Source organism: Vanellus vanellus (genome assembly GCF_965231255.1).
Source record: "Vanellus vanellus genome assembly, chromosome: 3".
NCBI lineage: Eukaryota > Metazoa > Chordata > Aves > Charadriiformes > Charadriidae > Vanellus > Vanellus vanellus.
The window spans coordinates 93,893,566-93,908,106 of record NC_138907.1 but is presented as its reverse complement, the minus strand read 5'-3'; the positions used below and the strand labels follow the sequence as shown (position 1 = coordinate 93,908,106).

General features: G+C 38.0%; 1 protein-coding gene across 1 annotated transcript in view; it reads right to left on the bottom strand.

Moving 5' to 3' along the window:
• COL12A1 (collagen type XII alpha 1 chain) overlaps positions 1-14,541 on the bottom strand; it is a gene marked incomplete at its 5' end in the record, with an annotated part of 99,758 nt that overhangs the window by 75,138 nt on the left and 10,079 nt on the right. Inside the window, 9 exons of the mRNA XM_082480976.1 lie at positions 5,043-5,315; positions 6,250-6,522; positions 8,823-9,095; positions 10,447-11,049; positions 11,269-11,559; positions 12,404-12,577; positions 13,016-13,180; positions 13,294-13,557; positions 14,211-14,267. Of these exons, the coding sequence (XP_082337102.1) occupies positions 5,043-5,315; positions 6,250-6,522; positions 8,823-9,095; positions 10,447-11,049; positions 11,269-11,559; positions 12,404-12,577; positions 13,016-13,180; positions 13,294-13,557; positions 14,211-14,267 (2,373 nt within the window). The remainder of the gene's footprint in view (positions 1-5,042; positions 5,316-6,249; positions 6,523-8,822; positions 9,096-10,446; positions 11,050-11,268; positions 11,560-12,403; positions 12,578-13,015; positions 13,181-13,293; positions 13,558-14,210; positions 14,268-14,541) is intronic.

Below are 14,541 nucleotides of genomic sequence, written 5' to 3'. Positions count from 1 at the left end.
ATTATGTATCATCAAATATAATCATCAGTGCTAATTTGTTTAGTTCCCCCAGTTGCCACAAGCCTTCTTCCACCACATGGGAAATGGCAGTCTGCGTTGATTTAATTTACTTTAGCAGTTTCAACTACTTCATGTGAGCTGAGGGGAATCACAGCCAACCAAATGTGTCTGAGGAAAATTTTTCCATGGCACCTTTATAGAAGGGCTCCAACCAAAGCTGCCTAGTGATGGATCACCGTGCACTTTTGAAAGCGAGAGGATAAAAGTTGAGAGTTTTCTACAGCACATATTTTGCACGTGCACTTATGTTTAATGCAGTATGAAATATAAAGTTCCAGAACTTTCACCTCTGGATAGTACTTCATAACTGCGGACAAAATCAGCCAGTGACTGAAAGCAGCTGTATAAGAGATCAGAGCACTATAAATTTCCTAAAATCTGGATTACTGAAGAAGGAAAACACACTCCTTCAACAAAGGGGAAAAACACAGCTTCCCTTGTCCCGCTCCACAGACACAAAAAAGAGATAAACCCATTCTCTCTGAATAACAGTTACCTGTACGGTATGGAACAGCACCCTCAGAAAAGAGTAATTTGCAAATTACTCATTTGCTAAACTCTCTGTACTGTGTTGTCTGTGAACAGTTCATAAAATTCTGATCCTCTGGCAAGTGTTTATCTTTGGGCTGGACCAGATAGCTATGCTATAGTTTATAGAAAAGATTATCTACAGTTACTTGGGGGAATATTTGCGCTCTCTGGTTTATGCAGAGAAACAATAAAGGCAAGCATATACTTAGCAAAAAGAAAAACAAAAAAGGAGAAGCAGAGATTACCCAGATGGCAAATGATGATAAGTACACAGAATGATTGCTGGGTTTGTATGGATTGATCTTCCCGAGTACCCCAAAACAAACAAGTCACTTGAAAACACTGAAAAACTGTCATGCAGAGCAAAGCAGAGGAACAGGAGGAGATTCCATGAGTAATTTGTAACTGCTCCAAAATACTTTGGGTATAACATACATAACTGAAGGACCTTCAATGAATACCTGGGCAGACATGTTCTTGCAAATCATGTTAGAGCCGTCTAAAAAATTATTTTTTCTCTCTCTGCTGAAAGCTACCCTGGCAACTGAGATACAGTAACTGCCCATGTGAGTTCTCCTGCTATCTGTAGAGCAAAATAAATCAGTACTGAAGGCAGTAAGAATGTTTGTCTACACACTTAGTCACAGGGGACCATTTAGTGACTCAGTAAAATTCCAAAAACATCCGAGAGCTGGATTTTTCATTTCCTGCCACTTGAGTATACAATCGCTGGAGAAGCTACTGTATCCAGCTCCTCTTTTCTCACTTTCCTGTTAGTGCTGAAATGTTCACTACAATCAAACTGATTTCTCTTAGACTATGTATCAATACCATAAACTAACAACTGCCTCATTTTGAAAGGCAATCTCAAGCCTCGCTCTTGATATGATGATGAACTGAAGCGGCCAGCAACTATGGCATCACTGACTGAATAGGTTTGGTGAGAATTCATATGGTGAAGACATCAAGTAAGGTCCACTGGGATTCCTGATACAGGAAAATACTTAGGTGCTCAGTACTTCAGTGCTGTTGGCAATGAAAAACACACGACGCACTATTTTGTTTCTCAGACACTACGGCTCACGGAAAAACTAACTGAAATACTCACCACTTTTTTTTATACTTCCTTTCACAGCTTTTTTGTCATTACTGTTGATAAGTTTATTTCTCCAGGAGTTAAGATCTGTCCCATTTCCAACCGCAGTCAGACAAGTTATTTCAGCTAATAGTTAGTCAAGTATTCACTTCACTGACCTGTGTAACTTTTCAGCCAAGTTCAACCATATTTATTTTAGCTTCACAGAGAGCATAATTTCTTTTTTGAAGTAAACTTCTATACTAAGCTTTGAAGTTTGGATGTTACCTTTCATTTCCAAATTGCAACCCTTTGTTCTTAATTGTCTGTTTTTCCTCAAAGGTTTTGTCTTTTTATCCTTCAATGAGGTAAGACAGTACCAGACAGTGAAATATTGTCTTCTATGTACTTCAACAGATATTCTGAGAACCTTTCATACCATTAGTCAGAGAGTCTTTTAAATATCTATGGACCATGTCCAAAGAGTTTTGGCCTAATTCAAGCATTTTTATTACCTCATGAAACTGCAGATATGCTGATTACTAAAATACATGGTGGATGTTCCATGAGGAAACACCACGATTTAGGCCTCTGCTGTCATGCAAACAGAAATTTGTATTCTGTTCTTTACCTTTGATCACCCAGTAATGACTGACATCTGTATATGCTCTCACTAACATTTTATCTAACCAAGAAAAAATTAATAGACAGCTTTAATGTGAAAAGTAATGTTTTCTGGAGCGCACCCTGATGGGATTTTCAAACCCAGCTGAATCTTCAAAGGATATGCATTTAAGTCACAAAGCTATACCCATCAAAATTATAAAAGCAGTTTTTAATTTGGTTTTCTCCCAGCTGAGGAACTGAATAAAAAGTAATTCAGTTAAGTGACAGGATGCTCATTTATTCATATTTATCACAAGACAAAATCTGTCACAGAATTACAGAATTTTTTGACATAAGGTTTTAATTCAGTTGCTTAGAGTAAAACGTCTTACAGGAATGCTTCTGTGTCCTTTTAAGTGTGACATCCATTTTAAACTGCGCCTAGTTACATATAAACCCATTCCCAAGATATAGCCAATTACCCTTTTAAATTCTTGGCTCTTATTGACAATTTATCACTGCAGAAATTCCAAATTGGAATCAGAGCCCTCCGGTGGCGGGGGAACACTGGAAGGACAAGACAGTCTACCCGAGACTGAATTCTGGTTTTCTGACAATTCTGTCTTTTTAATTCTGCTGTATTTCATTCACTGCTCTCTCTATTTAGAATGTGTTTTAACTGAAGCTCCAGGCAATATCTTAAAAGACTTTTCTATTGCTCAAGTTTTACGATAGGGTAAAAAACTAAGCTTATTTTATGAATTTGAAACACATTTGATCTCTCCAGGGCTCCATGTTAATAGAGGGCCTCTCACGGATTTACTACAAAGATACTCAATGAAAACTTTTCCACCAAATGTAAACAGTTAACTTGGTCAACCCTTCCCTAAAACTTTAAGCATCTCCATAAGGAATTCAGTCTGCTTAACAGAAAGATAGAGGCCTCTCAAGATTTGCAAAGGAAGACCAGGGTGTTCCTCTTCCCACTGACAGCACAGAGAAAAAAGCAGGGATGTCAGGCTCCTCTGTCCACTTGGGATCCAGTCTGCTCTCATTCTGAGAGTGAAATTTGCATTCCTGGGCATACAGTGGCTCAGGTTCAACAGAAAGAGTAAAGGAGGCTCTTGCCCAGCATACACTACAGCATTGTGAATCTGCTGGGGTGTGGTGATGCGAGTTCAAACTCTGCCATACTGAGTAAGGCCTACACCTGCACACTCCTTTCCCCCCTAAAAAAGTGTTAGACCTAGTGAATACCATACAAAAGGAAGTGGCAGCACCACCACCAACAGGAAGTTTCACCAAGTCCTAATCATCTCTGGCTTTTCTGGAGGATATGGGCAGAATCCAGCTAACTTTTCTCCCTTACCTGGATCTCAGCCATGTTCTGGGCAGAAGAGAGGTCCTTTTCTCCCACAAAAGCAGCATTTTGGATCTTGCATGGGTAGTGAAAGCAAGGGAGTGAGGGAACTTGCAGCAAGAATTGCAAGGTGCCTGATACGCTGAGACAGCGTGCAGCCATCAGAGAAAGTAGGTGTATTGGATCATCGCCTGAGACTTAGGAAGAGGGGCTGGGAGGGGGTTGGTGCCTAGTTCTCAGTTGCTCCTTCTATAGTCAATGGACAGAGAAATGTTCCTCTGAAGGAAAAATGAGATCTCAGATGGACTACCTGCCTTCTGGAAGCATCTGCCTTTCTTCATTAATCTCAGAAGAATCCTAGAGACTCCACACTGCAAACTGCAGTGTTCAAATAAGTGTCTAAATTTTTGTGGGATGAAATCAGTGCATTGCTGAATCATTGGAACTGAATTTTTTTAACAGTTTCCTATTTAAAATAGGTTTTCTGGTCTGTTTCCTAACCTATGTCATAAACAAAAAGTTACACTGATAGAGAAACTGAGATCCAAGTATGTCCCTACTATTACTCCATTAGCGTCAATGGACGGTTTTTAATTCCACATAATTCATCTGTAAGATGTTTTCAAGTGCCATGCCTACAAAGCTGCAGTGCCAGACTTTAGCAATACATACCTGGCCAGCACAGAACACAGTCACACTTCCTTTCATGGCCTAGGAGGCAGCTTTCCCTATCCTCTGACAATTAACAGACGACACTGAGAATGCTCACAGAGATCAAGTCTGAGAAATTCTCTGCTCAAAGGCAGAGTGAGAGCAGCCTCCCCTCCTTATAAGAAAGTCTTTGGCTCCGACGTACGCTTTTGCCAGCATTCTGTTAATGCTGAGCTCAAGGTTCTTACTGCTATTAGTTAAAAGCAAGATGTGATTCATTATTTCTCTGCCCAGACTAGATGTTGCTTATGTAAAGCAAAAATGGTCCCTGAACATCTTCCAGTCTCATTACAGTAGAAACACTGAAAATTTTCAAATGGATGAGATTCTCTAACCCCATTAATTAAACCTGTCCCACTAAGAACAATCTGCCACTGAAACTGCTCAGAAGTTCAGAGTTATAAGACAAAACATTTCATTGAGGCTGGTGTGGAAGTAACAGTCAGTTTTGGTTGGTGCTCCTGGCAGTATCTTTTTCAAGAGACCCGGATACCCCTCCACAGCCAGTGATTTGACCCCACTGTTTTCTCTGATGGACAGTAGGTTTGAAAAATCCCTGTAAAGTAAGAGAATGTCTTTATGCCTATTTTTCATTCACAAATTTACTTCTACAGAAAACTCAGGAAGAAAGTACAATTTAGGACACCTTAAACATCAATCAAATGAATGAATGACTGTACAGAAACAATAAGTAGTTACCTTCAAGTGTTTCTCCCTCTCCAGAAAGAGCTTCTCCTGCTCCAGAGGCATACAAGGCAGACACAGTCAATGCATACCTAGTGGCTTGGTCTAAGCCTTTCAGCACTTTAGAGGTAGTGTCACCTTTCACAGTCACTTCCTTAGTTTCACCTCCTGCGACTGGAGTGTATGTTATAAAGTACTGTTGCACTTTGCCAGGAGCAGCACCCCAAGACAGCTTCATTGTTGATGTTGTAGCATCAGAAACTCTCAAATTTCTTGGATTTCCTCGGACTGCACATGTCAAAAGATGTTGAAAACAAGCTGAAGCAAGCTTCATTTCTTGGTTTATTTTTTAGGTTACCAGAACATAGGACTTGGTGCTGAAAAAATAATTCCTGAATAGCCTACAGTATAACTTTTCTGTAATCGGGACTGTACAATTCCATCCCCGCCCTCCTTAGGCAAAAATGCCCAATAAAGTCTTTGTGCCCCTATTTTTTCCTGTTAAAACAGGCTCAATCCTGGAACACTTATACATACTAGCACTAGGCCACTATGTACATACTAGCTCAATTTCAACATGCCAAGATACATGTTGAAGTCACTGTCTGCAGAATCAAGTCAAAGATCACCAATAAAATGTGCAATTAACACATCATGTTTTCCTACAGAGTTATTTTTGATTATAGTTTTTCTGGTTTCTAATATTTAAAAACTCAGTGAAGTTTCACCAGTGATCGGGACATTCATATTGTCTCTAATATGCAGATTTTGTTTAATAAGGCATGATACCTGTTAAAGGTTCATACATTTTCATACAAGTTAAGGCTACAGTGATAACTTTACTAAATTAAATGCTTCATTCATTCCTTGATAGCCATTCAGAACAAAGTTCAAGCAGGGTGTGAATTTGCTGACAAGAAATATAATTTATATCACTGACAATATGAAGAATCACGAGGACAATTAATTAAACATACAGGTATATTCTTCACCCAAGTTACCTTGCCATAGTAGGTGTTGCAGGTTCGATGGACTATATTCTTAAATGAAATATTACAGTTTTGATAAATTATATGGTCTCAAATTACCTCTCAACTAGACTTGAATAATTTTATAATTTTCTGTCCATACATAAGGCCAATATGGGTTATTCTCTTTTCAGTATAAACACGTCAGCATGCATAGAGTCCTTATCAAGCTTACTACATTCACAGCATTGTACCTTCATCAGTTTTTGCATATCCATTCAGGGAATTCCCAGGCCCAGACTGATACTCAGGAATAACAGACACTTCATATCTTGTATCGTGGATCAAGTTCTGCAGAGTAGTTGATCTTTCATTTGCTGAGACTGTCACTTGTCTCCTTTCTCCTCCAGTAAGTGGTCTGTACACAAGCCTGTACCGTAGGACATTTCCTGGAGCTGGAGTCCAGCCAACTACAAAGCTATCGGTAGTTTCATCTGTTATCCTTAAGTTTCGAGGAGCACCTTTAACTACAAAAAATATGCACATATAATTTCTAAATATTTGCTTTTAATTAAGTAGTATCTGAAGTGAAACCATTCCAACCATTCTGTTAGCTCATCCAGTTTACCAAAACAACAGCTTATATTGCCCTCCCATTATTTTAAGGTACACAAACCATTAGTCATTTCTGAAAATTTAGGGCCAGAGTTACAATCAGCAGTGTAACAAAGTTGTCCCCAAAACTACATTATTCCCAGATTATACAACCACTTCTGAAAGTTAAGACAGTCTGACTGTGTTTAGCGGCTACAGTAGAACTGAAGTATGTAAGGGACATTTGGGCATAGTGGGGAAATTTCTTAACAAAACAAATCACATGGGTTTCTTTGCTGTGGCCGTTTGTTTCTGCACCACCTCCATGAACACATAGTTGTCAGATACACCTGACTACACACAGGCAACTGTCCTATTTTAAAGAAATGGCCAAGGTAAATGCAACAGGAAAAAAACCACCACAACAATTCTGTTTCCTTAAGTTACATTTTCACAACAAAAAATACATTCATTATGAGTGGCATCTAATATTTTTAAAAGGCTTCTGATTTAAGTCTCAAAACTCAAGGACAAGAAATAGTTTGTTATTGCAGAAATTAAGGGAAAACTGTGGTGAACCATTTAACCTAGCCTGCTCCTTGACATAAGATAAAGCAGCTCAGGTCATTTCATATGAACTCAGTGGGCACACCAAAGGAAAACTTGACTCTTCCAACATGCATTAAGATCTACTGTACTGCAGGTTGCCTAGCAGTACATAGCGTTGTCATTTAGGAAAAAAAAAAAAAAAAAGTATTGCTTTTTGTTGTTCACCCTCTAAAGTATAATTCAGCTAGAACTTTATATGCCAAAAATTCTTCAGTGTTAAATTACAGAGTGGAGCAATTAATAATCCCAGTTTTAAAGAAACGACTTGTTTTCTACTAATCAGAAACACAATACACAATTTCAAATTCTTTAAAAGCCTGAAACCAAAGTTAGTTGCCAAGAAAGCCGTCTGGCGCAAATTGTTAGCTAGATCTGAATGGAGAGCTGCTGACGTTTACATGATTGCAGAACTCTAACTCCTCAGAAGACAGGGATTTCATCAGATCAAGATTCTGACAATTATTTAACTGTATGTTGCAGTATCAGTTGCAACATGGGGACACTGATTATTTTTATTAAAGCTATTCATTCTCCTGTCCCTTATGCTCACAAGCTACATATTCTATCAGCCAAGAGTTTGTCTATTTTCCTAAGGGAAAGTTATGTGTGGCCAAAACATTCTGACTGGTACAGTCATGGAAATATGCACACCAACAGTGAAACCTGTATCTTCCAAACTTAACATCCAAACTAAACTATTTTTAAAGTGTGTATTTCTATCAGTCCTAAGAGGAAAGAGCAATTAACAAATTTCCATGCTGTTTCTTTTGCTCCCTTGGAACCATTTACGTCACCAAAGGTCACAAATGACAACATGGAATAATAAAAAAGAGTGGATCAATATTTTTAAAAGCATGATTTAGACTAGACTGAGTATTCAACTACTGGAATAGAAAATCAAATTTACTGTTGTCCTTCTCCTTTAAATCAGTTGAAATGCATCAGGGCAACTCTATCAACAAAAAGTACAGCTACCATGCTTAGATTTACAGCCATCAATCACATAAACTCATACTGACGTTAATGCAAGTTTTGAATCGGTAAGAGTTATTGGATCAGACCCATGAAGTTCTGATGGGAAACAGCCAACAAAAAACTGAGCCCCCTTTAAGCTTATAGTACATAAAACAAAATTTCTTTTAATGTAAGTTAGATGTAGACACAGCAAATTATATAGGTACATGTTTGACTTTAAATGTATTAAAGTCAACATGCATCCCTGTATCAGAGTCATAATTACTAAACAGAAGGGAATAGTTCAGTTGGGAGGGACTTACAATGATCATCTAGTCCAACTTAAGTGTATAATAAGATTATTACATGCCAGTTAATTTATTATTGACAACTCACCACTTCATTCAAAAATAGGCCACTGCACAGAAACACAGCATCCATTCAAATTGCAGAGAAAATAAAATCCAACCTTAACAATTTAATGTTGGCCTATTATTAGAATTTTATATCTTTACCAAACGCATTGAGAGACAATAATGTTTATTCTCATCCTGCACACCAGTACAGCTTCTCAGCCTTAGCTGGCTGTTCCACATACACCCATTCTCTCAAAGCAAATTCTTATTTGAACATACGACTCTTTTGTGTCTGAGAATAATGGGAAGCCTACCTTCTAAGGTCGTTTCCTCTCCATCCAAGGGAGGGCCATCACCATCTTCATATTCAGAAATAACACTGACTGTGTAAGTAGTTTCAGGGAGCAAGTTGGTGAGAACTGAGCTAGTACTTGAAGCTGGTACTGAAACAATGAATTCATCTCCGCCAACTGCTACTTTATATTTAATGAGATAGGACAAAACCTCAGATCCAGCTGGAGACCAGCTCACTTTGAAACTGTCAGATGTTACATCAGAAAAGACCATATTCTTTGCAGGTACATAAGCTGTACAGAAATAAAAACGCACAGATGAGGCATACTTGCTAGAATGCTTTTAAACACAAATTCTCTAAAATAAATTTAAAATGTCCTTCAATAATTTGATTTATTCTAATTGAACAGATATTTTGTTTTCTGTACTTGCTTATAGCTATCACTTCATGAAGACCATGTCTAGGTTGTCTCAAGTCACACAACAATGAGTAGAAGCACCAACACAGTGATTTCTACATCAAATGAGAACAGTCCATCTAAAAAAATGTACTTATGAAAACTTAAGTTAGAATCTGATGATCAAGTTGGGTTCCCTCTTTCACATGTCCCATGAATAGCAGTAACGTTGTGCCCTCAATGGGAACTAAGAATCCTTGGGGTATTTTCAGATGTAGGTTAGAAATAGGACAAAATAAATCCCAGTATTTTTTCAGGAATGGAGTCAAAGGGGAAACAAGGAACTTGACATGAGGCACAAACACAAACCTGACATCCTGGGCTTGTTTTGGTTGGCCTAGTCAGCCTAACAGTGGGGATGTTAAGACTGCTTGAGCCCTCTAAAACAAAGGCTGTTTTGCTGGTTTGTTCCTCAAAGCTATCCTGAAACAAAAGGCTTATTTTTAAAGAGAGTGGGGTTTTCAATACTGGGGACTATTCAATGTTAGTGTTCTACTAAACATAGGTAGGGACACTGAGGGTGCAACTAATTGTAAGTAACTTTAGCTGACCAAAAGTTGGTCATTTAGAAATCTTTTAAATATTAAACATTATCCAAGCTTGCCAAATTTGGATGTGTGTGAAGATTTTCATGTGCTATTTCATTTCAGTTCTTACAGTTAGACTGAGCATCTGCTGTCTCAAATTGTCTTGCCTAAGCCCATTTAGAGGATCTTTCATTATACTCTAAAAATTAATCAAATCACCCTCTGGAGGTGTCGGCATTGCTCCATTGCCTTTGAAATTCTAAAAGGCAAGCTTAGACTAGCTACCTCATTTTGGACAGCTCAAGAAGAATGGCCCTAGTAAGTAAAGGTTTTACGCAAGACATTCAACGTAAAAGCAGACACATCCACTAAGGTCATTCCAGATAGAAACACACTTTAATAGCTTCCTAGGTACCAAAGAGGGGAGGGAAAAAAATACTTCTCCAATAATTTTTTCATGTCCATTGTTCCATTAATTTCCCCCATTGCTTTTAATATGTTTGAAAATGAGAACCAAATCCCCAGTTATTAAAATTATCATTTGTATATGGACAACTTCATCAGTATAAATTCTTTAGCTAACTACAAACACAAAACATTGGTTCAGATCTTTTTTCATCGCATTTTCTACATTTCTCTAAGTAATAGTAGTTACTTACATTTTTTCCTTATAGCAGCCAGTTCCTGCTCAATCCGTAGGCAAACAGATTGTGTAAGTTCAAACGATATTCTTTGAAAAGCATCAAAGTCTTCCACTGTGTAAACATGGGTTTCAGCAGGAGGTGATGCAATTGCTTCTAACTCTGTACGCACTGCATCCTTCACACCAACTGCAAATATTTCTACATCTGCATCCCTCAGCTTTATTGCAGGTTCTTTAAAAGCATCTGACGATTTTCCATCAGTAATAAGAATCATGACTCTCGGCACATTTGGTCTTGATCCTTTGCTGGTAACAAATACTTTCTCCCTCACATATGTCATCGCTTTGCCTGTGTTTGTAGATCCACCTCTGTAGGGGAAGGTGTTAATAGCCTGAATTATGTCTTCCACTCTGTTGTATCTGTTCAAAGAAAACTCCATATGGGGATCTCTGCTGTACTGGACAAGACTTATCTGTACTTTTCGAGGCGATATCTCAAAGCTTTTAACTAACACTTCCAAAAAGGCTCTTACTTTAACAAAATTGGCGATACCAATGCTGTAGGAACCATCCACTAAAAACACAACATCAGCTTTTACATCCACACCACGTGAGCATTCTGTAAAGAAAAAGAATCATCACTATAAACAGATATTCAATAGCCACAGCATTACAATCGTATCTGCAGGCCGTGTATCATACCCAGTTAAAAAGGAAATAAATCATTCTAAGTAAAGCTGTTTCTCATAAATAATGAAGATATGATATTAAAACAAGCATCAGGGGTTTAAACAACAAAAAGCTACTGTGTGAAATAACACAGTAGTTCCTAACTCACCCACTTGAACTTTTACTTGTTGTGTTTTTTCCATTATCGTTATTGGCTCACTGGGGGTCAGTCCTTTCATTGCATAAACATTAATTTGATACTCTGTGTCTGGAGAGAGATCTTTAACATTCAGAGCAGTAGTCTGAGGACCCACACTCAGTACATGTTGTTTTCCACCAGCTATCATTGGAATGAACTGCAGCCGATAGCCAGTTATTTGGCTTGTGGATGGATCCCAAGTGATCCTAACAGATTTTGAGGAGACCTGAGTAGCCACCAGATTTGAGGGAGGCTCCACCACTGAAAGAAATCAAAAGCAAACACAAAATATTAATTACAATTATAAACAGATTTTCTTCCATGTTTTCATTTCTGGAATAAACTGAGTCATCTTTGCTTAATCTTTACTAAAAATCACTTCCTTTTTTTTTTTGGCATAAATAAACACAACTGAATTACAGAACAGTCCAAATGAGGCATCAATGAGAGGGCAGAAACATGAACAATGCATTTGTGGTCCCCCAAGTGTAGCAGAAGTTCCAGGAGTAATGCCGCCTTGCTTTAATACTGTTTTCAACCAGAAGTGAAAGCTACACCCACAGAAACACAGAGGAGAGTGTGAACAAATGCAGATCTGAGCAGCGCGTTATGATCGGGAGTGGAGAGTGGAGTCAGCTCTGCTGCCATTTTGGTCAAAGAATAACTAGTTACTTAGAATCTTACAGGGCCAGAAGCTGCAATGATACATCTTGACATCTGTGTTTTCTTGGCATTCTCCAGTTTTCATTCCTTAGTTCTTAACCTATTACATATTCTGCCCCTTCACCAAGCAGGTTTTTTCCCTTTAGTACATTTTTCCATAGAAGTGATGCCTATGTCCAAATTGACTGTATGAGACTCTGATAACTGCACATCATTGTGTTGCCCTTGAAAACATAGAATAATGGAGCTCTTCTAAACCTACTAGGTCACACGTTCTGTTCTCCTGTATTTAAATGCACAAAGCTGAGACCTTTTTTCCACACTTGCCAAATGAGACAATGGATCAAACTCCAGAAATAAAGTAAAGGAAGAAGGGATAGCCTCTTAAACACGCATATGAATAAATTGTAGTCATTAAATACATTTATATAAAGTATCTCACCTTCTTCTCCACTAACCAGTTCACCTAGTTGTTCATCAACACCAGAGCACACTTGTAAGATAATTTCATTCTGTATATCTACAATTCCATCAAAATTAGCCACGTTGAACACATGCTTCAGTGAAGGCTGAGACGCAATTAGCTTGAGTTCCTTTGCATCTGCTGCTTTGATTCCTAGAAGTTGCAATAGACAGGACTGTGTTAAGTGGCTGTAAAATAGACACCTTTGAGCATATTCATAAAGTATCAGAACATCCTGGGGTAAAGCTGAGTTTAATTCAGTTCTGTCTTCTGTCACCATCAATAATCAAACTACAAAATAATGCAATGAGGTGACATACTCAATTTTCAACCTGAGAAAATAATGTGGAATCTTCAATAAGGCCAATGTTGAAACTATGCTTGTCAGTCATCTTAATCTCAATGTAGGACCTACAGAATTACTGTCAAATTATCACAAATGGTATGCTCCACTCTGGAGGTTGCAAATGACCCATTTCAAGGCATACACACGGAAACAGTGACATCACAAAATTCGTGAAACACGGAATCTGTAAGACATAACTTCTTTAGAAATGTTAATCCTTCAATCATCAGAAAAACTCAACATACCCAAAGAAAAAACTTCAACTCCTATGTTGCGAAGCTCTCTTGCAGGAATTTCAACTTCATCTTGAGCTTTTCCATCCGTAATGACAATTGCTACTTTGGGAAAGCCTTTTCTTGCTCCAGCAGACTCAGTGAAGGTGTTTTGAACCAGGTAATCAATAGCCTCACCTAAAAACCACACCACAAGTTGTGTTTTATTAGGCTTGAATGAACTAAGATTTGAAGCAAATTTGAATTATAAAATGAAATGCTGAATAAACACATATGTGGGAAATCTATACCTGTCATTGTGTTGCCACCTTTGTAAGGTATCCTTTTAATTGCATCAATAAGATCATTTCTTCTGAAATACTGATTTAAATTGAACTCTGTTCTTGTATCTGAACTGTACTGAACAACTCCAACTCTTGTCTTTTCTTCCCCAATGTCAAAAGCTGATACAAGAGCAACCATGAAGTCCAGAATATATCCGAAGTTATTTCTCCCCACACTCCATGAACCATCTATCAGGAAAACTAAATCTGTCATTGCACTTATGGAGCATCCTGGAACACAGGGAAAAAAAAAAAAAGAAAACAACCAACATCTCTGTTAGCAAATGAGCAATTGCATTCTTATAAATCAGTGAGAAATGTCCGACAGAAACTTAGTAGGTAAAAGCCAAAACAAACAGATATTTAATAGACTGATATTCTTACCTGGAATATCTTACTTAGGCAAGCATTATTCACGTAAGTGAACACCCATACGAGCCTTCTAGCTGCCATTAGCAAAAGGGAACTGTCACCTAGATACTCAGTTTTGAGACACTTCTCACATTATGCCACAAGATCTGTTACGCCATTTCTTTTTTTTACCATTCCTGCTTTGCATCTTTATCTCTGCATAATAGCTGCACAGGTTCTTCTGCAATGCCTTTTATCCACAGCACAATGTCTTTGGTTAATAAGAATAAGACACTCATGGACTTGCTTGGTTTAGTTGCGTAAAATTCCTACTTTCAGTACCAACTTTGCACCTTATTCTTTCAATGCAGCTATAAATTCCTTCCATCCCAGTCGCTTCCCAAGTTTTGCTAACTCTGGACAATTTCACAAGTTAATTTCATTGCTAGGTAACACAGGAACTTTATGAGGCCCTCGAGCTAGACCTCACTTATCTCTAAAATGTCAGAATGTTGAAAGACAAAACATCTTACTTTGTAACTGAGCCTCAACCTTCTTTTCCTCTGGTACCCCTGGACCACCTGTCTGAACTGCACAAAGCACAAAATAGAGACAATTAATGGAGGAAACCATGTTAAATTTGTAAACATCAAAGAAAAGCATGTAGGGAATTAGGGACGCAAATCTGGCAAGCCTCAACATAAAAAATTAAGTGCAAGTTATGTATACATCACCTGTACTTACAGAATTGACAACATAGCATTCAAGTCAATACAAGATACAGAAAATGCAAATAATTAAGAATCCTCTGTATTTGTACATCTGGTACAGTAATTTCCTGAAAATTAACTGCAACATCCCTGG